Source organism: Solanum lycopersicum, chromosome 10, assembly GCF_036512215.1.
Source record: "Solanum lycopersicum chromosome 10, SLM_r2.1".
Lineage (NCBI taxonomy): Eukaryota > Viridiplantae > Streptophyta > Magnoliopsida > Solanales > Solanaceae > Solanum > Solanum lycopersicum.
Genome location: NC_090809.1, coordinates 2,774,557 through 2,802,399, shown reverse-complemented (window position 1 = coordinate 2,802,399; position 27,843 = coordinate 2,774,557). Strand labels below are relative to the sequence as shown.

The 27,843-nt window shown below is 34.5% G+C and overlaps 1 protein-coding gene and 1 long non-coding RNA gene across 2 annotated transcripts; both read right to left on the bottom strand.

Moving 5' to 3' along the window:
• Positions 1-1,306: 1,306 nt before the first annotated feature.
• On the bottom strand, positions 1,307-5,685 carry LOC101261858 (uncharacterized). Its single transcript, XM_004248112.5, has 2 exons — positions 5,349-5,685; positions 1,307-1,755 (listed from the first exon to the last, which is right to left on the bottom strand). The coding sequence occupies exons 1-2, from the start codon at positions 5,584-5,586 to the stop codon at positions 1,442-1,444; spliced, it is 552 nt and encodes a 183-aa protein (XP_004248160.1). The 5' UTR covers positions 5,587-5,685; the 3' UTR covers positions 1,307-1,441.
• Positions 5,686-17,551: 11,866 nt separating this feature from the next.
• Positions 17,552-20,402, bottom strand: LOC138339037 (uncharacterized). The gene is made up of 2 exons (XR_011212059.1): positions 19,760-20,402; positions 17,552-18,584 (listed from the first exon to the last, which is right to left on the bottom strand). It is a non-coding gene; the product is annotated as an uncharacterized lncRNA (long non-coding RNA).
• Positions 20,403-27,843: the final 7,441 nt, after the last annotated feature.

The window sequence follows — 27,843 nt, the reverse complement described above, 5'->3', positions numbered from 1 at the left end:
TCTGTGTTCCTAGTGGCTTCTAAAATTTTTGGTACTAATTTTGGATTTTAGTAACTTCAAAATAACATCGAGGGCATTTTTGAATTCAGATGAAAAAATGATATTCTTTTTAACGAAATTTAACATCTTTTCCGTTGTACTATATAATAAAATAAAATTATTTTTTGTGTAATAAAAGTTTTTTTTTTTATAACTATAATTATATTTTATTTTTTTGTAAAAATCTTGACTTCGTAATATAAAATTGTTGTGAGACAATATTAACAAAAGCAATAATAATGAAAAGGAAGATCACATAATTTTATGTGAAAAATTTTTAAAGACACGATCAATCGACAACTTCTATTACTTTCAATAAAAGATGATACAATGTTTATCTTAGCGTGCTCATCCAAAAGACAAAGATTATGACAAAGATTGTAGTCATTATGTGGGATTTCAAAAAAAAAAATACCAAATATATTATGTTTATATAAATATTAATAATAAAAACATTAATTTGTTTGTTTTCGACTAGAAAATGAGAGCATGGTGTGTTGATATTATCATTGGTTCGTAAGAATGATGAAAGCTTCCTTATTGCTATTATTCAAAGCTTTGCTTCTCGAAGAGTCTATGTGATTTGTCATTTGTCAATTAAAGAATATTCCGTCTCAATTTGTTTGATTGATTTTATTTAATGTTGTATTTAAAGTCTATATATTATGAACTCAAACAAATATCGTCTTGTAAACTAGTTTTTAGAATTAAGTTAGGCTTCATGTCCACACTCCATATAATACATGATAGTTATATTGTCTGCGCTCCAATTTACCGTTTGGGGGATGTAAGGGGTGTTAAAAGTTTCGTATTGTTATACGAACTTGGACAAGTCTTTCTTATGAGCTAGCTTTCGAAGTTGAGTTAAATTTAAAGCCATAATTAGTTAAACTTTTAACTTACCCTCTCCCAAAATCCTTATGTGCTTTCCCTAAACAAGACAAATGGTTGAGTGGGTTTATAAACCACAAATTTATAAAAATATATCAAAAAGATACTCTTTAGATAGCCATAGTCTTAAACATGAAACGTAAAAATTGAGACCTTAAGAGTGGTCAAAAAAGAAAGAGACGTTCTTTTTTCAAATAGACTAAAAAATAAAGACAAACAAAGTGAAGCAAAAGTATAAAATAGATCACGAATCAACCCGCCTAAAGTTTGCTTTGAGTCAAAACGGATCAAACGATGAGTTTAATCCAATAGCGCCAACTCAAATTCGAATATTAGGGTTGAATATACTTCCATGGATCAATATTAACACCTCTAATTCTGGTAAAAATGAACTTCATATAAGTGAAAAAGCTCAAAACTAAGTGTAGCTTTGGTTTTACCATTCAAAAGAAAGAAAAAAGAAGACAAAACAAAGCAAATGTAGCTTTTAGCTTTTACCATTCAGCAGCTTCTACAAGAATTTGTCTATGCTGGCAGTTAGACTTGTTTTGGGTACAGCACCAATGATAGCATCTTTCTTCTCTCCGTTAACGAAGATCATTATCGTTGGGATGCTTCGGATTCCATATCTAGATGCTACAGAAGGGCTGTCATCGGTATTCAACTTGAAGCACTTCACCCTTCCTGTGTATTGCTTTGCAAGATCACTGATTACTGGATGGAACATGCGACATGGTCCACACCAGGGAGCCCAAAACTCAACCACCACAGGTTCAGTAGCGTTGAGAACAAGTGAATCCCATGTTTCCTCTGTCACGCTGGGAACTGAAAAAGAACAGAAAATGAACCATAGAAGAAGATTAGGCAAATTTGTCTGCGAAGCTAAAACTTTCAACCAGTGATGAACCTCCTCCAAATGCATAGTTGCTCGATATACATCTACTTTACCAGGTACTGGTTATCTTCCACCAATACCGGATATATATATTGGCCAGACATAAAGGAAGTGTAAGTTTCTTTTATTACGACATTGGTACCTAAGCCAGTTTGGTCGTACCACGACTATTTACCAGGTACAGGCAATCTTCCGACAATACCAGATAAGTTTGTTCATCACGGCTTAGACAAATGGGAATAAATCACCTACTTTATCGACTACTAGGCCACACCTTTGGCTGTGTTATGGGAAGTGTAAGTTATAGAATGATATTGACAAATCGTTCTAGTCCAAGCTTTCAACAAAATAGATATACCCTAAATTCTTTTTGGAATTACGGTGCCAAACCATGGGATCAATTGCTAAGGTTTTCTCTATGTGCTTGAGAATTCACTTTAAATGTGAGGAAGCAATAATGTCGGTAAAAAGTCTCAGGAACCTAATACTAACAAAGTTTTACGTCTTCCTTTGAAGAAAGTAAAACTGAAAAATTGTGCAATCGTTGAATGAAAAAAAACTACAAAATAAATGGATAGCTCAAAAGTTCTCTTCCATGATTTCCCTTCTTTTTTCCTCCAAGACAATTTCATGATCTTGCATCCAAGGACATCAACGCTAACTGATCAATAGTAATTTTCACTGCACAACCTCTCAACATGCGCCAGGCAAAGCAACAATTTTTACAGTAATGCTTACTTGTTGGAAGAAAATTTGTAGCAAACCCTTTCAGTTTTGTTAGTTCAATGAAGAAAGAACTCGAAACTCCCAAGAGTGTGATGACGACTCAACTCCCAAAATAGGACGGAGAGTGTGCACTCTTCTTATAAAAAATGCACAGTAACATACACCACCAAATTTTTTATTAAAAAAAAGCCTTCGCTATGGGTAGTACTCTCGTTGGCTACAATGCATCCCAGGTCACTCTGAAAGGATGTTCTTTGGCCCCAAGAAAGTTAGAAGAAGATAATTTTACAAGAAGAAATATTAAGTACACGAACAAGAACTTGTTTGCCAGTTATGGAGAAGTATTGCTAAATCACTCTTATCCTTTGTAACACGTGGAATAAAACTTGTTTACCAAAAAACCATCGGAAAGACGTTCCTTTCTTAAGCTCGTACTAGATCTTGTTTACTATGAAAAGTCCTTCGCTCCAACACCAGTCACTCTTCTCCTTTGATCTCCTTCCATGAAAATCACTTGTTATCAATTGACATTATTTCCATGGCTTTAAGGTCTCATGATTTTTATATCAATCATAACCAACGTGCATACTCCTCAACTGTGGGTACATGCAAAATAACCACATCACTTTCTTTCAAGTATATATCTTAACAAGCACTAACCTAGAAAAACACTCCCATTCAATAGTCACATCACGGTATCTCCAAGAAGAGAGATTGTGTAAGCTGAACGAACCACTACCCCCCTACACATCTCTCCCTATACACTAATCTAGCTGATATTTTTATCATAATTCCTCTCATAGAAAACACTCAACTCAGATAGTGCTCTATAGCATTTTACGCTAAATCATGTTTATCATCAGATATTTGACTTCTCCAGCTCAGACTACCTAACTTTTTCCTCAGTACCTAGATGCGTTTCTCATAGTACTGAAATTTTTTCAGAAGTCTTTGTCCATCCCTTCAATTGAGCATATTTGAAATCAGCTAAGCAGTTCTTAGGATTTCAATAGATGAATACTAATACCATGTTGGGAGCTCTTGATCCTTCATGCCATCTTGATAATCAAGAAGATGTGACCATTGTTAAATTGCAGGACTTTTCCTATGACATACTAATAAATTCACCCCTAATCTACGATATCTCAGTGACGATGAGATCCAGAACCTGCCTCTGCCCCTGAAACCTTAATAAACTACCCACAGCAATTAGCAACAACGCACATTAGCTCAACGTCAGCATATTACAACTAGCATGAAATTTTTCATGATGTCTTGTATCTAGGATTCTACTTCTTCCATGTTACCAGTTTAAAAAAAAAAAAAAAAAAAAAAGGATTCTACTTCTTCCCTCGCATTAAAAGTAGGTCCAATCCACATTTTCGCAGCTTATAGGAAAAGGAAGTCATGTCATCAGAAAAGAGAGAAGAACATGCTTATATTGTACAGAATGTTGAAACCCTTACACGAGTAAACTGGTTGTATTATTCAACCTTCCTAACAGCCAGAGATACATCCAATATATGCAGCTGATTTTGGGAACAGAGGGAGTAAGCAAACATCTTCAAAATGCAATATGCTAGTAGCTGAAACTTAAACTAACATATCCTCTTCTTTGTATTTTTGGGATAACTCATAACTTTAATGTCCTGGCCAACTTCCGTACAACTCGACTAATTCCACAGGATATGTGTCACCTCCTACCCGCAACAGGTACCTAGTAACTTTGTCCACCAAAGGAAGAGCATGAAGGAAGAATTCACCTAGTGTTTTTGTCACTACTCTGCTTTGAACATGAGACGTCATGGTGCTCAACCCACTTCATTGACCACGCATTCTCCTTATTGCTATCCTGTTATGCTCTACATAATATTTACTCTCTCTTACTTCATGTAGCATGTATTTATAACTGTTGCATACATTCGTCTTTCTTTCGATGACTAAAAAAATTCATATCTTAGCGGTGATAGGTCTGTCTTTTGTTATTACCACGCTATAATATTTGTCGCTATAAAATAGTCTACAAAAGCAGTTCCATAATAACATGATGTTTAGGTACTGTCAACCCATTTACAACGAGAAGAAGCAACAACAATGGCGGATTCATGATTTTAAGAAGTGGATACAGATTGCACCAAACTAGTCCTTAGAGGGGTTTGGATTCTGTTGCAGATAATAGTGAGTTAACTAACACACAATCACAAAAAATTAACACAAAGAATAACGAGGTTAGATATAAATCTACATAGTAAACCATCACAACCCGGAAATTCAAGAAAAGATCATATCTTGTGAAAAATCTAATACTCCCTCCATCCCATTTTTTTTAATCTTGCACCTCAACTAATTCCACAAGATATCTGTCACCTCTCCCCAACAACATGTACCACATAACTCTTAACTCTGTCTACCAAAGCTAGAACAAATAGAAAGAAGTCGATAAGTATTTTTGTATGGATTTGAACCTGATACCTCACGGTGCTTAAACTACTTCGTTAACCACTAAGTCACATCTTTGTCACCTTCCTCCGTCCTATTTTATGTGTCATTTTTATCACTTCACTTGTGGAATGTCAATTCGATTACTATTCAAACCTAAATTCAATCAAATCACCTATGACATTTCAAAATTAAATTTAATTATTTTGAAACTACACGCAATTCTTCTCATATCAATATAACGAAACAAATATTACATTTTAAAATGTTCCCTAGTTTGAATCTCAAGAAGCGAAATATAGAAACGCATGGTGTAGTAAAAAAAAAAGCTTTTAAAAGGGGGAAAATGAGAACGAACCATCGAAGACTACATCGGAAGCTTCGCCGGAGACGCTATTTGTGCGGCGACAAATCCTTGAAGAAGATGTAAGTGAAACTTGATTATCAAAAGGGTTATAGGATATAGAAAAGCCGGTGAATTTCAGAGGGGCACGGCGGTCCCATGCGGCGGAGAACGGCGGCGAGGGGCGGAGGGATCGGCGGAGATTAGAGGAAAAAATTGAAGAGATGGCGACTGAATCGAGAATTGTCGACATAGGAGGGAAACTGTGCGACTAGGTGACGATTTCTACGTTTTATTATAATGCAAATGTGAAAAACACACATTTATACAGCCACACTAGGCTCCATCTTTTTCTTTCGTATTTATATCGGAGTCGAACTAATTCAAATATTTTTAACTTCGATTTGATACTGCAAACTGACTTCGACTCGAGACTTGACCTTGAGTTTGGGTTGAGTCGGGTTGCATTCCAAGTTAGGGTTAAGTCTCGAGTCATTATCAAAATTGGGAGTTAGACTTTTGATCGGAGTTGACAGTCAAGGCCCAGGTTGGGATCAGTTTTGGAATTTGTGTTATTGTTAGATCGGTAGAAGGGTTTTTGTTTGTGCCCGAGTTTGAGTTTGATGTTATAGTATTTGATTAGATACTTAAATACTTTAAGGATAACATTTTCTTCTTACTAATCAAACGCGAAAAAATAAATACCCATTAAAAAAGTCGTTTAAAAAAAATATTCATACCAAATACACTCTTAGGGCTGTTTGATCGTGCGATATAAAATCATGAGTTGAAGTTGTAATTTTGTTTGGACATGCAATTTGAACGTTTTATGTTGTGTATTTTTTCAAAAACATAAAAACATAATAAGTTGAAAAACTATTAAAATTGTGCCAATATTTTTATATAATCTTACAAAATTAATAAAAATTTATAAAATCGCATAGTACAATATCACAAAGCTATTCTTTAAAAAAAATATTTATTAATCAAACATTAATTTAATAGAAAGATTAAACATTTATTGTTCAAGCTAAGAAAATTGTTTTTACCAATTAACGCCATAGTGGTCTGTCAACTTGTCCGCTTAATATAACGATAAAAAATTATTTTTTTACTAAATGTTAGATTTGAATGAATAAGTAATAAATTTGGTTGATAAATTAATTTAATAAAAAATATAATAAACAATATAAATAGTAAAGTAAGAATTGATTTGAAGTAATAATTAATTTTATATTAGTGATAATGATCGCTATATGATATACAAATAAATTTGAGACGTAATGATATAAATAGTAAATTTTTTCTCTTTTATTTTTTACATATAAAATAAATAGTTATCAGATATAAATATTAGTTTTTTTTATACAACATACAAACTTGTGGATCAATTTTTATATTTGTAAAATCCTAAATCATGATTTGAAATTCTCAAATCATGTTTTTTTTTAAAAAAAATTGAAATGTTATATCTCAATATGAAATTATGTTAGTGAAAAAACTTACAAGATAATAAAATTGCAAGATTACAATTGAAAATAAAATGAAGAAAGTAATCTGAGGCGCGGATATTTCGCTCTCTTTAAGGAGATTCAAACCCACTGCAGCAAATGTTTTCACCGGTCCAGCAGTAGTCCTCTTTGACTTGTCCCCTCCAGGATACAACAGACTTTACAAAGTATAACTCAACAACTCTGGACAAGAGTTGAGTCCAAAGCTCCACAAAAAAAGAACACCTCCCTTCAACTAATAAGAACTCTCTTTAGACTAACTCTTTTACTCTTTGTTTTCTCTTATGAATTGTATGTCTCTAAAACCAAATGAAGACTACCACTATTTATACTACAAGAAGTCTTCCTAGCAATGAATAGGAAGATAATGGAGGTAGTAAATAGTGAAGATGAATAGGAAGATAATGGAGGTAGTAAATAGTGAAGATAATGACCTTAGGAGTTACATAGGTTACAATGGGAGTTACATAGGTTACATAAGTTACAATGGGAGTTACATATGTTACATATGTTACAAAGGGAGTTACATATGTTACATAGGTTACAAAGGGAGTAATGGAGGAATTAAGAATGAAATACATTGATGGATAACCAATGCTAATGGATGATGTAGAAGTCATCCATTCTTATAACTCCAAAATAAAGCAATTTAATATGTTAAATATTAATATTAAAATGCTAATAACCTAACAAAAACGAAGAGAAAAAATATATCAAAAAGATTCTTTTATTTCTGTATAGGCTAGCGATAACAATATAAAAGGTAAATTTAGTCATTTGTAAGTTCAAAGACAAAAATGGATTATTTTCAAATTTTAAATAAATTTACTGAAATTCAACGGAAGGTAATTAAGTATCACTATTTATGAATAATCTATTAAAGAGGATAATTACATAAATACATGTCACAGACTCGTGGTATATCATTTTAATTAATTAAATGTGTTATAAGGGTTTTTAATGTCTTTATGTTAATATAGTGTTTAGCTGCTTATATTTCTAATATGTAGAGAACATTGTCTAATATTTTAAAATATTTAATTAAATTATTTAAATTTTTGTATAATATAAATAAAATTATTTATAAGAAGATCCACAAAGTGTATTATAAAAACATGGCTAAAATTTCGTTTACTTAATAAAATAATGGCATAATATATAAATATGCTCTTTAACTTGGGTAAATCTCCACTCGATACACGAAATGTAAATTGTATAAGGCAAGATTTTTTATTTTTTTTTACTTTTCACTTTCAACATATAAAGAAAAATATATTTTTTAATGTTTTACTAATATTAAACATTAAATAGTAAAAATAATGTAATAAAAATATTTATATATATAATTATTTTCTTGATGAATGTATAATATTAAACTGTTATAAATAAAATAAAGGAAGAAAATATATCAAAAAGACTCTTTTATTTTTGTATAGGCTAGCAATAACAATATAAAAAGATAAATACATGCCACAGATCATTTTAATTAATTAAATGTAAAAAGACTCTTCTATTTCTGTATAGGCAAGCGATAACAATATAAAAGGATAAATACATGACACGGACTCATGGTATATCATTTTAATTAATTAAATGTGTAATAAGGTTTTTTAATGTCTTTATGTTAATATAATGTTTAGCTGCTTATATTTCTAATATCTAGAGAACATTGTCTAATATTTTAAAATATTTAATTAAATTATTTAAATTTTTGTATAATGTAAATAAAATTATTTATAATAAGATCCACGTGTATTATAAAAACATGGCAAAAATTTTGTTTACTTAATAAAATAGTGTATAAATATGCTCTTTAATTTGGATCACATTTATGTCTTACATGTCATTTTTTGTCCTACATGATGTCCTACGTGTATTGTGCCCCTCCCCTATTTGACGATCCCCGTGAAGGGTTAAACATGGAGGGAACAATTAAATATGGTCAAATTTTTTAAGTTAGACTATTTTAGTTTCCTATCCATAGCTATGTCGTTTTAATCCACATTCTAAGCCATGTATAAATATTTAAGTCCTGTTTTACTTCAAGATCTCCAATTCACCCTAACTTTTGAGACGTAATTATTAAGGTGATATTCATCATGTTGGGAATAAATTCGTAACAGAAATAATATTTGCGGTAATAAAGGCAATAAATGCGGAACACAATAATACGGTTAATCAACGAGAATAAAAGAGAAATAATGACACCAAGATTTTACGTGGAAACCCTCCTAAATAAGGGGAAAATCACGACTAGAGAGGAGCAACGAATATCACTATAGTAAGGATTTTACACTTGTATGTCTAAGTAAAACTCCAAAGACCACTACACATTCAAAAGAAATAACACTCTTTTGATTTTTCCACCTCACTACAATACCGCTCACACTCTCTATTTTTCCTCACAAATTATTTTCTTCTGTGATGCCTCACTCTTTTTTCTCTCCTTTGTAATTCTTTTTTGGTGCATTTTTTAAATGAGCAAGAGCTCTGTATTTATAGGAAAAATCTACTCCTAATGATGTCACCAGTGACCTCACAAAAAACACAAAATTTCAATCTTTTCACCTATGCAGATTTTTTGGTAAGATTTTAGTTGAAAATTAAGTAAAGCTGAAAAATAATTCAGCACCAAATCTGTCAAACTTTGAAATTGACAGAGAGTTATTCAAAGTTTGCTACATGGAGATGGACCCCACACATCAATGGAGTCTTTCTTACCTTGGGTTTCAAAATTTTTGAAATTTAATTATTAAGGTATGTTGGTATTCATCAATGGAATTTTTCCTCCCTTGGGTTTCAAAATCTTCCAATTTTATAAGTTCATATTATCAATTCAAAGTTAGGATTTTATATAATATTCATTAATTTTTTTCAACTATGATTCAATTACCTATTGTGTATCATATATATATATATATATATATATATATATATATATATATATATATATATATATATATGACATGAATTGAATTAACTACATATTTTTTAGTTAAATTAATATGAACTTATTTATGAAGATACACATGTTTTTATAGAATTGATGTAAATGACTAAAGGATGCTTTTAGATGAAAGTATCAACGCAATTGTGTAAGATTTTCTTATCTAGGGATTCACAAGGATGAAATATTTTTTCACCCAAGTTGAATCAAAATTTTGAGAGCTGTTCTAAATGACTTTTAACTTGGATTGGTAGCTTAAGTGTGTTTTTACATGAATGAAGAAATAAATATTATTATTAATGACTATTATGTGGAAGTTTACTAAACACGGAGGACGTTGAGTCGGAGGCTCTCCCGTTAATAAAGGTTGAGCCTCTAGTAGCAGTCTCCTTATTCCTAACTACATGTCCGATAGGATGTCGTAGCTGGTGGATCAACTTAAGTTAGAAGTTATGTTACTTGAAAAGAAGGTGATTGGATATGTAATTTGTTAGGTTATTAGCATTTTAATATTAATATTTAACATATTAAATTGCTTTATTTTGGAGTTATAAGAATGGATGACTTCTACATCATCCATTAGCATTGGTTATCCATCAATGTATTTCATTCTTAATTCCTCCATTACTCCCTTTGTAACCTATGTAACATATGTAACTCCCTTTGTAACATATGTAACCTATGTAACTCCCATTGTAACTTATGTAACCTATGTAACTCCCATTGTAACCTATGTAACTCCTAAGGCCATTATCTTCACTATTTACTACCTCCATTATCTTCCTATTCATTGCTAGGAAGACTTCTTGTAGTATAAATAGTGGTAGTCTTCATTTGGTTTTAGAGACATACAATTCATAAGAGAAAACAAAGAGTAAAAGAGTTAGTCTAAAGAGAGTTCTTATTAGTTGAAGGGAGGTGTTCTTTTTTTGTGGAGCTTTGGACTCAACTCTTGTCCAGAGTTGTTAAGTTATACTTTGTAAAGGCTGTTGTATCCTGGAGGGGACAAGTCAAAGAGGACTACTGCTGGACCGGTGAAAACATTTGCTGCAGTGGGCTTGAATCTCCTTAAAGAGAGCGAGATATCCGCGCCTCAGCCTGAAGAGATTACTTTCTTCATTTTATTTTCAATTGTAATCTTGCAATTTTATTATCTTGTAAGTTTTTTCACTAACATAATTTCATATTGAGATATAACATTTCAATTTTTTTTTTAAAAAACATGATTTGAGAATTTCAAATCATGATTTAGGATTTTACAAATATAAAAATTGATCCACAAGTTTGTATGTTGTATAAAAAAAACTAATATTTATATCTGATAACTATTTATTTTATATGTAAAAAATAAAAGAGAAAAAAATTACAATTTATATCATTACGTCTCAAATTTATTTGTATATCATATAGCGATCATTATCACTAATATAAAATTAATTATTACTTCAAATCAATTCTTACTTTACTATTTATATTGTTCATTATATTTTTTATTAAATTAATTTATCAACCAAATTTATTACTTATTCATTCAAATCTAACATTTAGTAAAAAAATAGTTTTTTATCGTTATATTAAGCGGACAAGTTGACAGACCACTATGGCATTAATTGGTAAAAAATAATTTTCTTAGCTTGAACAATAAATGTTTAATCTTTCTATTAAATTAATATTTGATTAATAAATATTTTTTTAAAGAATAGCTTTGTGATATTGTACTATGCGATTTTATAAACTTTAATTAATTTTGTAAGATTATATAAAAATATTGGCATAATTTTAATAGTTTTTCAACTTATTATGTTTTTATGTTTTTGAAAAAATATACAACATAAAACGTTCAAATTGCATGTCCAAACAAAATTACAACTTCAACTCATGATTTTATATCGCACGATCAAACAGCCCTAAGAGTGTATTTGGTATGAATATTTTTTTTAAACGACTTTTTTTAATGGGTATTTATTTTTTCGCGTTTGATTAGTAAGAAGAAAATGTTATCCTTAAAGTATTTAAGTATCTAATCAAATACTATAACATCAAACTCAAACTCGGGCACAAACAAAAACCCTTCTACCGATCTAACAATAACACAAATTCCAAAACTGATCCCAACCTGGGCCTTGACTATCAATTCCGACCAAAAGTTTAACTCCCAATTTTGATAATGACTCAAGACTTAACCCTAACTTGGAATGCAACCCGACTCAACCCAAACTCAAGGTCAAGTCTCGAGTCGAAATCAGATTGCGATACCAAATCGAAATTAAAAATATTTAAATTAGTTCGACTCCGATATAAATACGAAAGAAAAAAGATGGAGCCTAGTTTGGCTGTATAAATGTGTCTTTTTCACATTTGCATTATATATAAAACATAGAAATCGTCACCTAGTCGCACAGTTTCCCTCCTATGTCGACAATTCTCGATTCAGTCGCCATCTCTTCAATTTTTTCCTCTGATCTCCACCCATCCCTCCGCCGCATGGGACCGCCGTGCCCCTCTGAAATTCACCGGCTTTTCTATATCCTATACCCCTTTTAATAATCAAGTTTCACTTGCATCTTCTTCAAGGATTTGTCGCCGCACAAATAGCGTCTCCGGCGAAGCTTCCGATGTAGTCTTCGATGGTTCGTTCTCATTTTCCCCCTTTTAAAAGCTTTTTTTTTACTACACCATGCGTTTCTATATTTCGCTTCTTGAGATTCAAACTAGGGAACATTTTAAAATGTAATATTTGTTTCGTTATATTGATATGAGAAGAATTGCGTGTAGTTTCAAAATAATTAAATTTAATTTTGAAATGTCATAGGTGATTTGATTGAATTTAGGTTTGAATAGTAATCGAATTGACATTCCACAAGTGAAGTGATAAAAATGACACATAAAATAGGACGGAGGAAGGTGACAAAGATGTGACTTAGTGGTTAACGAAGTAGTTTGAGCACCGTGAGGTGTCAGGTACAAATCCATACAAAAATACTAACCGACTTCTTTCTATTTGTTCTAGCTTTGGTAGACAGAGTTAAGAGTTATGTGGTACATGTTGTTGGGGAGAGGTGACAGGTATCTTGTGGAATTAGTTGAGGTGCAAGATTAAAAAAATGGGATGGGGGAGTATTAGATTTTTCACAAGATATGATCTTTTCTTGAATTTTCGGGTTGTGATGGTTTACTATGTAGATTTATATCTAACCTCGTTATTCTTTGTGTTAATTTTTTGTGATTGTGTGTTAGTTAACTCACTATTATCTGCAACAGAATCCAAACCCCTCTAAGGACTAGTTTGGTGCAATCTGTATCCACTTCTTAAAATCATGAATCCGTCATTGTTGTTGCTTCTTCTTGTTGTAAATGGGTTGACAGTACCTAAACATCATGTTATTATGGAACTGCTTTTGTAGACTATTTTATAGCGTCAAATATTATAGCGTGGTAATAACAAAAGACAGACCTATCACCACTAAGATATGAATTTTTTTAGTCATCGAAAGAAAGACGAATGTATGCAACAGTTATAAATGCATGCTACATGAAGTAAGAGAGAGTAAATATTATGTAGAGCATAACAGGATAGCAATAAGGAGAATGCGTGGTCAATGAAGTGGGTTGAGCACCATGACGTCTCATGTTCAAAGCAGAGTTGTGACAAAAACACTAAGTGAATTCTTCCTTCATGCTCTTCCTTTGGTGGACAAAGTTATTAGCATTTTAATATTAATATTTAACATATTAAATTGCTTTATTTTGGAGTTATAAGAATGGATGACTTCTACATCATCCATTAGCATTGGTTATCCATCAATGTATTTCATTCTTAATTCCTCCATTACTCCCTTTGTAACCTCTATGTAACATATGTAACTCCCTTTGTAACATATGTAACATATGTAACTCCCATTGTAACTTATGTAACCTATGTAACTCCCATTGTAACCTATGTAACTCCTAAGGCCATTATCTTCACTATTTACTACCTCCATTATCTTCCTATTCATTGCTAGAAAGACTTCTTGTAGTATAAATAGTGGTAGTCTTCATTTGGTTTTAGATACACACAATTCATAAGAGAAAACAAAGAGTGAAAGAGTTAGTCTAAAGAGAGTTCTTATTAGTTGAATGGAGGTGTTCTTTTTTTGTGGAGCTTTGGACTCAACTCTTGTCCAGAGTTGTTGAGTTATACTTTGTAAAGGCTGTTGTATCCTGGAGGGGACAAGTCAAAGAGGACTACTGCTGGACCGGTGAAAACATTTGCTGCAGTGGGCTTGAATCTCCTTAAAGAGAGCGAAATATCCGCGCCTCAGCCTAAAGAGATTACTTTCTTCATTTTATTTTCAATTGTAATCTTGAAATTTTATTATCTTGTAAGTTTTTTCACTAACAATTTTAAGGAGATTCAAAGATGGCTACAATTGAAAAAAACCGCGGATGTCAAGATGGGAGATCTTAACAAGCCATTTCGGTTCAATGGTAACCATTTCAAAAGATGAAAGGGTAAAGTACTTTTTTACTTAAGTCTTCTCAATGTTTCTTACGTTTTAACCGAGAAATCCAAATAAAGAAGACATCACCACTATGAATTATGATGAAACTATTTCTCATCTAGAGAAAGTGGAAAAGTACGATGGTGATTCCTATAAGTGTCTGTATTATCTTCTTTATTGTCTATCTGATAATTTTTATGATTATTATAATAGAACTTACTCTAGTGCAAAGAAAATTTGGAAGGCATTGCAGAGTAAGTATGATACCGAAGAGGCTGGAGTGAAAAATATGCAGCTAGTAGATTTTTTTGTTTCCAAATGGTGGACAACAAATCAGTGGTAGATCAAGCTCAAGACTTCATCATGATTGTCGGAGAGCTTAGGTCCGAAGAGGTTAAAATTGGAGATAACCTTATTGTTTATGGCATAGTGGATAAACTTCCACCTTCTTGGAAGGAATTTCAAAAAACTATGCGTCACAAACAAAAGGAAACCTCTCTTGAAAGCTTGATAATGAAAATCTACATGGAAGAAGAAGTAAGAGGTCAAGATGCACTTTTACAAACAGAAGAGAACAACATCACATCGAAGGTAAATTTAATTACTTCGAATAATGCTACTTCTGAAACTCATAAAAATACTTCTTTAAAGCCTAAGAAGAAAAAATTCAAGAAAAATAATGGTGAAAATCACCAAGCACAAAATCAACAAGTTCAATAAAAGGGACCATGCTTTGTTTGTGGCAAGAGTGGGCATATTGCTCGATTTTGCAGATTCCAAAAACGTGGTCCTAACCCTCAGGCAAACGTTACCGAAGAACCTTTTGTGGCGGTGATTACCGACATAAACATGGTTGAGAATGTTGATGGATGATGGGCTGATTCTGGTGCAAACCGGCATGTCTGTTATGACAAAAAATGGTTTAAAAAATATACTCATTTTGAGGAGCCCCAAAACTATCATGCTTGGTGATGCTCACACTACTCAAGTGCTTGGAAAGGGAGATGTTGAATTGTGTTTTACTTCTGGAAGGATATTAACATTGAAAGATGTACTTTATACTCCTTCTATGAGAAAAAATTTGATGTCTAGTTTTCTTCTTAATAAAGCAGGCTTTAAACAAATTATTGAATCTGATCAATAGGTAATAGTGAAGAAAGGTATTTTTGTGGGGAAGAGGTATGCATGTGATGGGATGTTTAAGTTGAATGTTGAAATGAATAAAACTTCTACTTCTGTTTATATGCTTTCTTCTACTAATTTTTGGCATGCTCGTTTGTGTCATATTAATGATCGTTATGTTGGAATCATGAGTAGTTTAGGATTAATCCCAATGGTTAAAATTTTTTTTGAAAAGTGTGAGACTTGTAGTAAAGTCAAGATCACTAAAAGGCCTCATTTTCAAGTTGAAAGAAAAACTGATTTGTTAGAATTAGTTCATACTGATATTTGTGAATTTGGTGGAATTCTAACTCGTGGAGGTAATAGATATTTTATCACTTTCATTGATGATTTTTCTAAGTTTACATATGTTTACTTGATGAAAAATAAAAGTGATGCTTTTGAAAATTTCAAAATTTATCTCAATGAGGTTGAAAATCAGTTTGGAAGAAAAATAAAAAGAATTAGAAGTGATAGAGGCCGTGAATATGAATCAAATGAGTTTAATTCTTTTGTTCGATCATTGGGAATAATTCATGAAACTACTCCTCCTTACTCTCCTTCGTCTAATGGAGTAGCAGAAAGGAAAAATAGAACTTTAGTTGAATTGACTAATGTCATGCTAATTGAGTCACATGCACCTTTAAATTTTTGGGGTGAAGCTATCTTAACTGCTTGTTATGTGTTGAATCGTGTGCCTCATAAAAAGTCTAAATTGACACCTTTTGAATTGTGGAAAGGTTACAAGCCAAGTTTGGGATATCTAAGAGTTTGGGGTTGTCTAGCCTTTGTGAGGCTAATGGATCCCAAGATAACAAAGTTGGGTAAGAAAGTTACTACTTGTGCTTTTCTTGGTTATGCTTCAAATAGTACAGCCTATAGATTTTTTAATCTTGAAGATAATATTGTAGTAGAATCTGGTGATGCTATTTTTCATGAAAATAAATTTCCTTTTAATACTAAAAATAGTGGGGGTCAAAGGATTAAACAAAATATTTTGTCACTACCTAGTTCTTCTACTTCAACTTTAAAAAATAAAGATGTTGTTGATTTTGAGTTAAGAAGAAGTAAAAGAGCTAGAGTAGAAAAAGATTTTGGTCCTGATTTTTATGTGTTTAATGTTGAAAACGACCCTCTAACTTTGAAAGAAGCATTATCTTCACATGATTCTATTTTTTGGAAAGAGGCTGTAAATGATGAAATGGAATCTCTAATTTCTAATAAAATTTGGAAGTTAGTTGATTTACCACCGGGTTGTAAAACAATTGGTTGCAAATACCCGGGTCTTAAGGAAAAAGTTGAAACCGGATGGTTCTATTGACAAATACAAGGCTAGGCTAGTTGCAAAAGGTTTTAAATAACTAGAAGGCCTAGAATTTTTTGATACTTTTTCTCCGGTAACGAGAATTACATCCATTAGACTTTTAGTTGCTATGGCTGCAATTTTTGATTTGCAAATTCATCAAATGGATGTAAAAACTGCTTTTCTAAATGGAGACCTAAACGAAGAAATTTATATGGACCAACCCGAGTGTTTGTCGCGCCCCATTTTCGCGGAAAACGGGTTTTGTGCACGACCTAACAACTCTTTTGGGATTTTTGAGTTTTGGAGTCGCCACCTAACGAATTAAGGCGCGTTAGGGCGCCTATCTAACCTAACTAAGTCTAACTAAGGTCAACGGGCCAGAGATTAGGGTAAGGGTTCAAATTACCTCGAGGGGAAGGTGTTAGGCATCCCTCGAGGTCCACAAGTGTGGGTCCCGGCCGTATCTCATGCAATCTATGTGGGGGTACAAATAGCAATCAAGGTCGTTTATTAATTTATTTAATCTTACTAAGTGATAACAAATACGAAACAATTAAGACTATTATTCTTATTTAGATATGTAAAGCTAGGTGATGGCAATAAATATTTATTTTGACATACGACACTATGTTATAAACAAAATTGGCAAATATTAAGCAATTAATATGTGCGAAAATAAAGTTTGAAAATTGATAAGTTTTGAATAGGAATTTTTTATTTATTTATTTTTTTTTTTTAAAAAAATGTTTGTTTCTTTATAGGGATGATGCCACGATATTATTGATCGTGCTCCTCCACCATAGAAACAATTTTGATTTGAGGTCGGTCTAAAAATAGTTATGTTTTGAAAAATGATTTAAAATATTTAGTTCACACGTAGGCACATAAACAATTACATATAAATGCACATAATTCTTTTTGAAATTCATGGGAAGTGGTACTTCCGGGGACGCATCGGTTTTAAAAAATTGGAACTAGACCTCGTAGTTCCTTTGACTTTCCCACTAACGATAGGTTAGGAGATAGTACTTTATAATTTATTTCAAAATAAAGTAGAGTCATAATCAATCCAAAATTTAAAGAAAGATTGAATAATGACTTTTTTTTTAAAAAAAATTTATGTTACAAGGTTTTGAAATGTTTTTTAAAGCCAAGTTAAATGCATGAAATGATTCTAAGTTAGTATTAAGAAAAAAGAAAAAAATATTGCATCACGAATGTGGAAAACAAATGGGATTACTAGTTAAATAATATTAATTAATTTTAGGGGAGGACTCAAATATGCACAAACAAATTTTATTCTCTTATTTACAAACCTATAGACATGATTTCTAGGTGTTCAAAAAAAGTAACATATATATGCATGATTTCGTAAATGGTATGAACAAATTAAACCTTAGACATGGTTTCTACATGATAAGACAAATGAGAATTTATAATATTTTAACATCTAACAACCTACTAGATTTATTAGGATTTGATTTTAACATTTAAAAATTAATGGACTCTAGTTCTTATTTTTTTAAGGCTTGTTAACAAAAACGTCAAGCAAATTGAAAATTGATTAGATTATAACACCTACAAATATCAAATCTAGGTGGTTAAAGACAAACCTATAGGCATGATTTCTAAAAAAAAAAATAATGAGCAAGTAAGCATATAAATCCCCCTCCCCTAGACGACCCCCAAATAACTTTATTATATGATCTTAGGGTTACAATTGTTACAACATTCGAATAAATAAAATAGCGGAAAAAATAAAATATATAGACATATATACATTCAAACAAATAAACAAATCCTTCTTCAGTTAATCTTCAACTTGAACTTCAAATATGAAACCTGTTAAACAAAACAAAATGATTCACCTTGTACTCGAACAAAGCAGGAAAATAGCGGAGAAAAGCACTTGAATATTTGCCGAAATATTAATATATTGTTTAAAGTAGCAAGAGAGCAATGAGAGAAGGGAGAGTGATGAGAGAATTTTTGGTTGAGAGTGAATGGGTATATTTTGAATGAATAAAAGGAGTCTCTTTATATAGTAGAGGAGGGGGAACAAATAAGGGAAATAAATATTTCAAGGAATCAATCATAATACAATTTTCCTTATTTTAAAGGATATCCAAATCAGAAAATATGTTAAAATATTTCATTACCAAATATAAACAAGTAAGAATAAATTAATAGAGTAATATTTTCACAAATGAAGAAGAATCCAAAATCAGAAAATAATTAATTATTTTTGACCATATATAAACAAATAAGAAATTATCCTTTATCTTTTATATATTTTACCAAATATAAATAAATAAGAGAATATATTTTCCCAAAGAAGAGCCAAAAAATAATATTACTTTACCATGTAAGCAAGTAAAATATAAAATTGGGAAGAGATATATAATTTTTCCTTAAATAATGAAGAGCCAAATATGAGTCAAATTCAAAAATACTAAAACCAAAATTAACATGTCAAAAATATACACAACCGAATAAAACAAGAAATTGATTAATAAGCTATCAATTACAAATTCGTCGGGCAAGAGTAATTAATTAAGGGAGAGGTATCAATATTACAAAGATCACAGAACCTACAATTTCATCATGTGCATCAGTCACGTAGTTCAACAAAAGGATCATACAAAATTACTAAGTTGATATCAAAAACAAATCCGTAGGCATCAAAGTTGAGGGAAAATTTGCATCATATTAGTTTAAGAAGTTAATCAATTTAAAACCAAGGGTCCACAATTCTAAATCAAGAACATATTATTTCTTTCTGCATATCATCAAATTATAATGAAGCCAATTATATAGATATAAGAGCATTCAAACATCAGCAACTTACAACGAAACATGCTTAAGATAAAAAAAAAGAAAAACTCATGGCTCCTTCTACAATGCAGTTCAAAACATTTTTACTCACATAAAGTAGATGTATAGAAATCCAGAGCATGCCAAGGACCAACAACTAAGAATATTAAGAGATGAATAACAATTAATTGACTAGAACAAACCTAGACGGATCTGTCCAGATCCGTCATTTCTCAAACACTAAGTTCGGATTTCACGCCATTGCTGACCATAGCCTGAATTGTTGCCCGTTGTGTCACCGGAAGAGGAAAGGGCGAGTGAGCTGCTTGCTGGCGGGAGGCGCTGGTGCCTGCATAAAAATAGAAGAAGAAGGGAAGAGAAGAGACGGGAGGGGGAGAGAGAGTAGCGCTGGAGAAGGGAGAGAGAAGAGAGGGGCGCCAGTTGCTGCTGTTGGTCGCAGCTGCTGGCCGGAGTGGCCTGACTGCTGTCGTGCGCCGCTCCAGGTGCTGCTGCTGCGCAGGCTGCTGGTGGGTTGCTGCTGCTGCGTGCGTCGGAGAGGAGAAAGAAGAGGCGGCTGCTGTTCGTTGTGGCCTCGCGTTGCCGGCTGCTGCTGGCGGGGCTCGCAGGCTGCTGGTCAGATGAGGATAAAAGGAGAAGAAGAGGGGAGGAGAGGAGGGGGAAGAAGGGAGAAAAGAAAAACGAAGAAGGAGCGAGAGGGAGAGCTCACCGACGATGATGGCTTTTGCCGAAAAAAATGGAGGAGAGGAAGAGAGAAGGGAGAGGGGAGACGGATGGAGAGAGGGGGGGAGTAGAAATTTTAGGTTTTGATTTTGTTGTTTTTTGTTTTTTTTTTTTTAGTGTGTTGGAATCAAGAAGAAAAGGGAATTTAATCACAACCGTCGATTAGATAGAGATGGAGGGTTAGGATTAGATCTAGGAATTAATTAAGATGGACGGATGAGATCAAAAGATGATTTCTTGAAATTAGATGAGTTAGATACGGAATGGCTAAAATTGCAATAACATTTGGCTAGAATTGGAATGAAAGAGAGGCTATGATTGTAATAAAACTCTAATTCATGTGGCTAGAATTGAAAGAAATTGGAATAAATAGGCTAGAATTTAAAATTTAAGGAAAGTGTAGGAATTACTATTTAATTAAAATACTACATATATTAAATATTTTTTATGTAATTGAAAATCATTTAAATTTTAACATTTGAAATTCATTAATAATTTTAAAATATTTTAATAATATTTACGATAATTTTATAGAATAAAACATACTAAAATATGTGACTTTCAAGCAAAGTCGATTAAAAATTCTAAAATTTAAAATACGTATTTAATCGAATAGTATTTCTAAAAAGTTCAAAGGTCGGTCAAAATTGGGTGTCAACAGCTGCCCCTTGGTTGATTGAGAATGAAGAATGAATTGTCAGGCAACCAACGTTGACTTAGTAGCCGATTTTGTCCGACCGACGAGAGATGTCAGTTGGATCAATTAAAACGATATAGAATTGAAAAAAGGTACGACCGAGACTTTGGTTTTAAGTCGCCTACATATCTCTGGTTATACGAGAATCAGGTCGTGTGTAGTTCTAGATTCAAGAGCAAATGAAACTCTTAAAAATTGAAAGAGCGCTAAGGTATTTGAAAGGCACGATATCGGCTTGAATGGATAAGAATAGAGTAACGAGAAAAGAGAGATTGAGAGGCTGAAAGAGTATGACAGAGAATCGAGAAGAGCATGATAGAGTAAGGCTATCAGCCTTTGAGCGAGGGTTCGGAGTATGAAAAACGAAGAATTGATAGGGTCATTGTTGTGATAGAGGATAGCGTGATAATTGTAATCAAGGGCGATCGATCATATCTGCAAATTTGCAAGCCTTGATTGTCTGTAACTTCTTGAAGGATTGAACCCATCTCTGAAGAATGACGTCAAACTCCAATAGATTTGATACTATAAAGATATAACAGTATAGACGAAAATATCTAGTTGTAAGGAAAGTCTAAACGTCATTTTAAGGCAGACGAGCCTAAGTGTCGTTTTAAGGCGGACAACCTAAATATCTTATAAAGCGGACGAACATAAATGTATTATGAGGCGGACAAGCCTAGATGTCCTTTTTAAGGTGGACGACCTAAATGTCCTATAAGATGGACTAACCTAAATGTCGTTTTAATGCGGACGAGCCTAAATGTCGCATTGTAAGGCGGACGAGCCTAGATGTCACATTGTAAGGCGGACGAGCCTAGATGTCGCATTGTAAGGCGGACGAGCCTAGATGTCGCATTGTAAGGCGGACGAGCCTAGATGTCGCATTGTAAGGCGGACGAGCCTAGATGTCGCATTGTAAGGCGGACGAGCCTAGATGTCGCATTGTAAGGCGGACGAGCCTAGATGTCGCATTGTAAGGCGGACGAGCCTAGATGTCGCATTGTAAGGCGGACGAGCCTAGATGTCACATTGTAAGGCGGACGAGCCTAGATGTCGCATTGTAAGGCAGACGAGCCTAGCTGAAGACATAGAAAGTCACAGTGGCGAGTTGAATCCGAAGATATCTTCATGGTAGCCTGAATGATAGCGAAACAATAGTTCGAGTAGCCAAGAATTTGTTGTAGCCTTTGTGTGTAAGCAAAGGAACAGCCGTTCAGAAGGCGACTTTGTCTGTAATCTGCATAACTGTAACTTGTAGTAGAGTAATTAGAGCAAAATAAGCGGTGAATGTAAACATGATGCAATTTCCCATATAGACCATGAATGTTTGCCTTAAGACCATGCAAGATGATGTCTTAGGCTATGGTGTCTAGGGCCATGATACGTGAAATGTATCCTCAGGTCATGAAATGTTGTCTGCAGGCCATGAAGATGACGCCTTTAGACTATGACACCTTCGGATTATGATAGGAAGAAATTAAACCCTTAGGCCATGATATGATGTCCGCAGGCCATGAGGATGATGCCTTTAGACTATGACGCCTTAGGAACATGATATGCATAAAATAAGTCCTCAGGCCATGACATGAAGTCCGCAGGCTATGAAAGATGATGCCTTTGGAGGATGACGCCTTTGGGATATCAGTAATGAGTAAAGAGAGCGTATCTGTTTTTGACATCTGTTGATACTTATGACTTGATTTGATTCGGGCACATGTAAACTTCGAGCACGATGCAATCTTGAGCTTATGCAAACTTCGGGCACAATGAAGTCTCAGGCACAATGCGATAATGCATTTCTTCGGGCACATGCAATATCGAGCATATTGCAATGATGCACTTCTTCAAGCACAATATAATATCGGGCACATGCAGTATCGAGCATATGTAATGGTGCATTTCTTCGAGCACATAAAATATCGAGAGCATGTAATAATGTGATTCTTCGATCATAAGTCAATTATTGGGCATATGCGATGATGTATTTCCTCGGGCACATGAAATATCGAGCACATGCAATAATGTATTTCTTCGGGCACATAAAATATCGAGCGCATGCGATAATGCAATTCTTCGAGCATAAGTCAATATTGGGCATATGCGATGATGTATTTCCTCGGGCACATGAAATATCGAGCACATGCAATAATGTGTTTCTTCGGGCACATAAAATATCGAGCGCATGCAATAATGCATCTTGGCATTCTCGTGCATAACATAATGATGTAGTTCTTTGAGCATAGTGTGATATCAGGCATAGTATCGAGCATAGTAGCTTGGGCGTTCGCCTTATTGGAAGGACCGAGTGTCATGTTTCGGCTCAAATGTGGTGATGTTGATTGTTGCAGTTGCCTTCGTATATGTACCTGTATTTTCTACATTCAAAGAGAAATAGTTAGTTTAAAGGGGGGAAGGTTGATCTGTATCCATGCTTTGACGCAGCGTGCTCCTTTGACTTGCCATCCACACCTCTTCGAGCGTCTGTTTTTTTTTTTCATAAAAAAAAAGGGAAAAGGAGAGAAAAATAATAATAATAAAAACAAAAACTTTCAAAGATTTTGAAATTATTATTTAATAAAAGCTGATGTCGAATCTTTGACCATGGCATAGGTTGAGACTTTACAACGTCTGACTCAAAAGTGGAGCTATCTTTTAATCTTCGTTGTAATCTGACTGCTTGTTGAGAAGAAACTTTTGGTGAAATTTTGAGTAAACTCAAAATTTCTGCCCCAGTATGAAGATGTGCCAGGAGAAGTCTTGATGGAATTTTTGAGATCCTCTCAAAAATTCTGCCCCAGTTATCGGTAGAAAGGGGGGGAAATGAAAGTTTTATTTATAATAAGACCGAACCCCATAGGAGCGCCTACGTATCCCCTCTTAAATGGGAATCAGGTCTGACGTAGTTCCAAATTACAAAAGAGCATGAATAAATCTCTAGATGTAATATTTTTTCACAGAATCTGAATTGATAGGTTTTGGCCAAACTTCTCCATCCATTTCTGCAAGTATGAGGGCTCCGCCTGTCAGTACTCGAGAGACTATGTATGGACCTTGCCAATTTGGTGAAAATTTACCCTTTGCCTCGTCTTGATTTGGAAAAATCCGCTTCAAAACCAGTTGCCCAGGTGAGAAATGTCTGGGTTTAACCTTCTTGTTGAAAGCTCTGGCCATTCTATTCTGATAGAGCTGACCATGACAAATGGCGTTAATTCTTCTTCCATCTATTAATGCCAAATTCTCTGCCCGACCTCGTATCCAATCAGCATCACTCAACTTTGCTTCTTGGATGATCCTTAGGGAAGGTATCTCAACTTCGGCGGGTATCACAGCTTCGGTGCCGTATACTAAGAAGTAAGGTGTGGCCCCTGTGGAAGTTCTGATTGTGGTACGATACCCCAGCAATGCGAAAGGTAGCTTTTCCTGCCAGTGTTTGTGATTATCGATCATCTTGCGCAATATCCTTTTGATGTTTTTGTTTGCCGCCTCAACAGCCCCATTCATCTGTGGCCTGTATGCTGTAGAGTTTCGATGACTGATCTTGAACTTCTCACACATTGATCTCATCAGGTCACTGTTTAGGTTAGTGCCGTTATCGGTGATGATTGACTCAGGAATTCCAAACCTACAAATAATGTTGTTTTTGACAAAGTCATCCACAACTTTCTTTGTCACTGATTTATGGGAGGTGACCTCAACCCACTTGGTGAAATAGTCAATTGCAACAAGAATGAATCTGTGCCCGTTGGATGCTGTTGGTTCGATTGGACCAATGACATCCATGCCCCATGCTGCAAACGGCCAAGGTGAACTAGTGACATGGAGTTCGTTGGGAGGTACTCGAATCATATCTGCGTGAGTCTGACATTGATGGCATTTCTGGACGTAGCGAATGCAGTCTGTCTCCATAGTTAGCCAATAATATCCTGATCTCAGAATCTTCTTTGCTAATGTAAAACCGTTCATGTGAGGGCCACAGGTGCCTGCATGTATCTCTTCGACCAGCCTGCGAGCCTCTCTTGCTTCGACGCATCTTAACAGTCCCAAATCGGGAGTTCTCTTATAGAGTATTTCCCCACTTAAGAAGAATTGGGTTGCTAACCTTCGAATTGTACGCTTTTGTACACTTGTTGCATCTTCTGTGTATTCACCACTCTTCAAATATCTTCTAATGTCATCATACCAGGGCTTTCCATCAGGCTCTTCCTCAACATGGAAACAATAAGCTGGTTGTTCATGTATATGAATGTGAATAGGATCGATGTAATTGTGATCAGGGTGTCGAATCATAGAAGACAGAGTGGCTAAGGCGTCTGCAAATTCATTTTGGACCCTTGGTACATGTCTAAATTCTGTTTTGACAAACCTTTTACATAGCTTGTGCACGCACTCCAAATATGGTAACAGCTTTCGATTTTTTGTTGCCCAATCACCTCGAACCTGATGGATCAATAGGTCTGAATCCCCTATTATTATCATTTCCTGGACATCCAAGTCGATCGCCCGTCGGAGACCTAGTATGCAGGCTTCGTATTCGGCCATATTATTTGAGCAAAGGAATCTGAGTTTTGCTGATACTGGATAATGTTGCCCGGTGGGTGAGATCAAAACAGCCCCAATGCCGCATCCATTCAGATTTTTAGCTCCATCAAAAAACATTCTCCATCCATCATATTCTTCAGAAATGTCTTCTCCCACAAACGCCACCTCTTCATCTGGGAAGTAGGTCTTCAGCGGTCTGTAATCATCGTCCACGGGATTCTCTGCCATATGGTCTGCTAATGCCTGTGCTTTCACTGCTTTTTGCGTGACATACACTATGTCAAACTCACTCAACAGTATCTGCCATTTTGCCAGTTTACCTGTGGGCATAGGCTTTTGAAAGATATACTTCAAAGGATCCATCCTTGAAATCAGATAAGTGGTATGCGATGAGAGGTAATGTCCTAACTTTTGGGCAACCCATGTTAGAGCACAACAGGTACGCTCTAATAGAGAGTATCGGGCTTCGCACGATGTGAACTTCTTGCTCATATAATATATTGCTTGCTCCTTCCTCCCTGTTTCATCGTGTTGTCCCAAGATGCAACTGAAAGCATTATCCAATACTGAAATATACAAAAGTAATGGTCTACCTGACTCTGGTGGCACCAATACAGGAGGATTGGATAGATAATCTTTGATCTTGTCAAATGCCTGTTGACATTCACTTGTCCATTTCACTGCAGCATCCTTTTTTAACAGCTTGAAGATAGGTTCACAGATGACAGTAGACTGAGCAATGAAACGACTGATGTAGTTAAGTCGCCCCAAGAAACTCATTACCTCCTTCTTGTTCTTTGGTGGGGGAAGATCACGAATGGCTTTGATCTTTGACAGGTCCAATTCTATACCTCGACGACTGACAATGAAACCTAAAAGCTTTCCAGCAGGCACACCGAAGACACATTTTGCCGGATTCAGTTTCAGATTGTACTTGCGTAGCCTGGCAAAGAATTTCCGTAAATCCTCCAAATGATTTAAACTTTCCTTTGATTTGATGATGACATCATCCACATAAACCTCAATTTCCTTATGGATCATGTCGTGGAACAAAGTAGTCATCGCTCTCATGTACGTAGCTCCAGCGTTCTTTAGTCCAAAAGGCATCACCCTATAGTTATAGACGCCCCACGGCGTGATGAAAGCGGTTTTCTCAGCGTCGTCTTTGTGCATCTCAATTTGATGATAGCCGGCAAAGCAATCCACAAATGACTGAGTTTCGTGCTTAGCACAATTATCAATCAGTATGTGTATGTTTGGTAATGGAAAGTTATCTTTAGGGCTAGCTTTATTGAGATCTCGGTAATCCACGCAAACTCTGACCTTGCCGTCTTTCTTGGGCACTGGAACGACATTTGCAAGCCAAGTTGGGTATTCTGTCACTTGGAGTATCCCAACATCTAATTGCTTTGATACTTCTTCTTTGATTTTCAAACTCATCTCGGGCTTGTATTTTCTCAGCTTCTGTTTTACCGGAGGATATGCTGGATCAGTGGGTAGTCGATGGGCTACGATTGCAGTACTTAGCCCTGTCATGTCTGCGTAGGACCACGCGAAAATATCCTTATTCTCTATGAGAAACTCGGTATACTCTTTCTTGTCTTCTTTTGTCATATGGATGCTTACTCGGGTTTCTTGTATCACCTCTGCATTTCCCAAATTCACCACTTCTGTCTCTACCAAATTTGGATTGGGTTTTTCCTCGAATTCCTCAACCCTTTTGATTAACTCCTCGGGAACCTCATTGTCTTCGACTTCTTCTAAGTCATTAAGGTTAAGCTAAGCAGTCTCATTGTATGCCACAATCTCAGATTCGACATTTTTATAATGAAATTTGCTGGTGAGAAGAAAGAAAAAAAATAGTAAAAATTAAATACAAGACAAAAAAAATGGGAAAAGAACTTTATTGATAAAGATTCGAAAATTTCATAAGTCCTCATTTGAAAGCAATACATGGGACGGGAATTAAAACGTTTATTAAAACTCCTTTATTTGAATTAAAATTTGATAGAAAAACATCTTCCAAGGCTACCCAGATGCTCGACGAGGTCTGGATGGAGTCGAGGTCCAGTTGCTGACGCTGATCTTTGCCTCCTTGCTTCCACTAGGGCCCCCTTTCTCCTCCTCGTTGATCACGACGTTGCAAACTTTCCCTTCTTCTTTGGTTAGCGATAACCCCTTCAAGTCGTCTGAGATCTCATCAATATTGTCTCCCATGAAACCTGCTGATCGAAATGATTGATACAATGGCGGTATGGGTTTCTTCAATGGATAGTAGTACCCATCTCTAGGTGGTCGCCAATCGAG

Excerpts from the sequence above, each read along its gene's own strand:
- LOC101261858 (XM_004248112.5), bottom strand. The coding sequence starts at position 5,586 with ATGTCGACAATTCTCGATTCAGTCGCCATCTCTTCAATTTTTTCCTCT. Across the intron at positions 1,756-5,348 it reads TTCCGATGTAGTCTTCGATG|TTCCCAGCGTGACAGAGGAA; the intron begins GTTCGTTCTCAT and ends GTTCTTTTTCAG.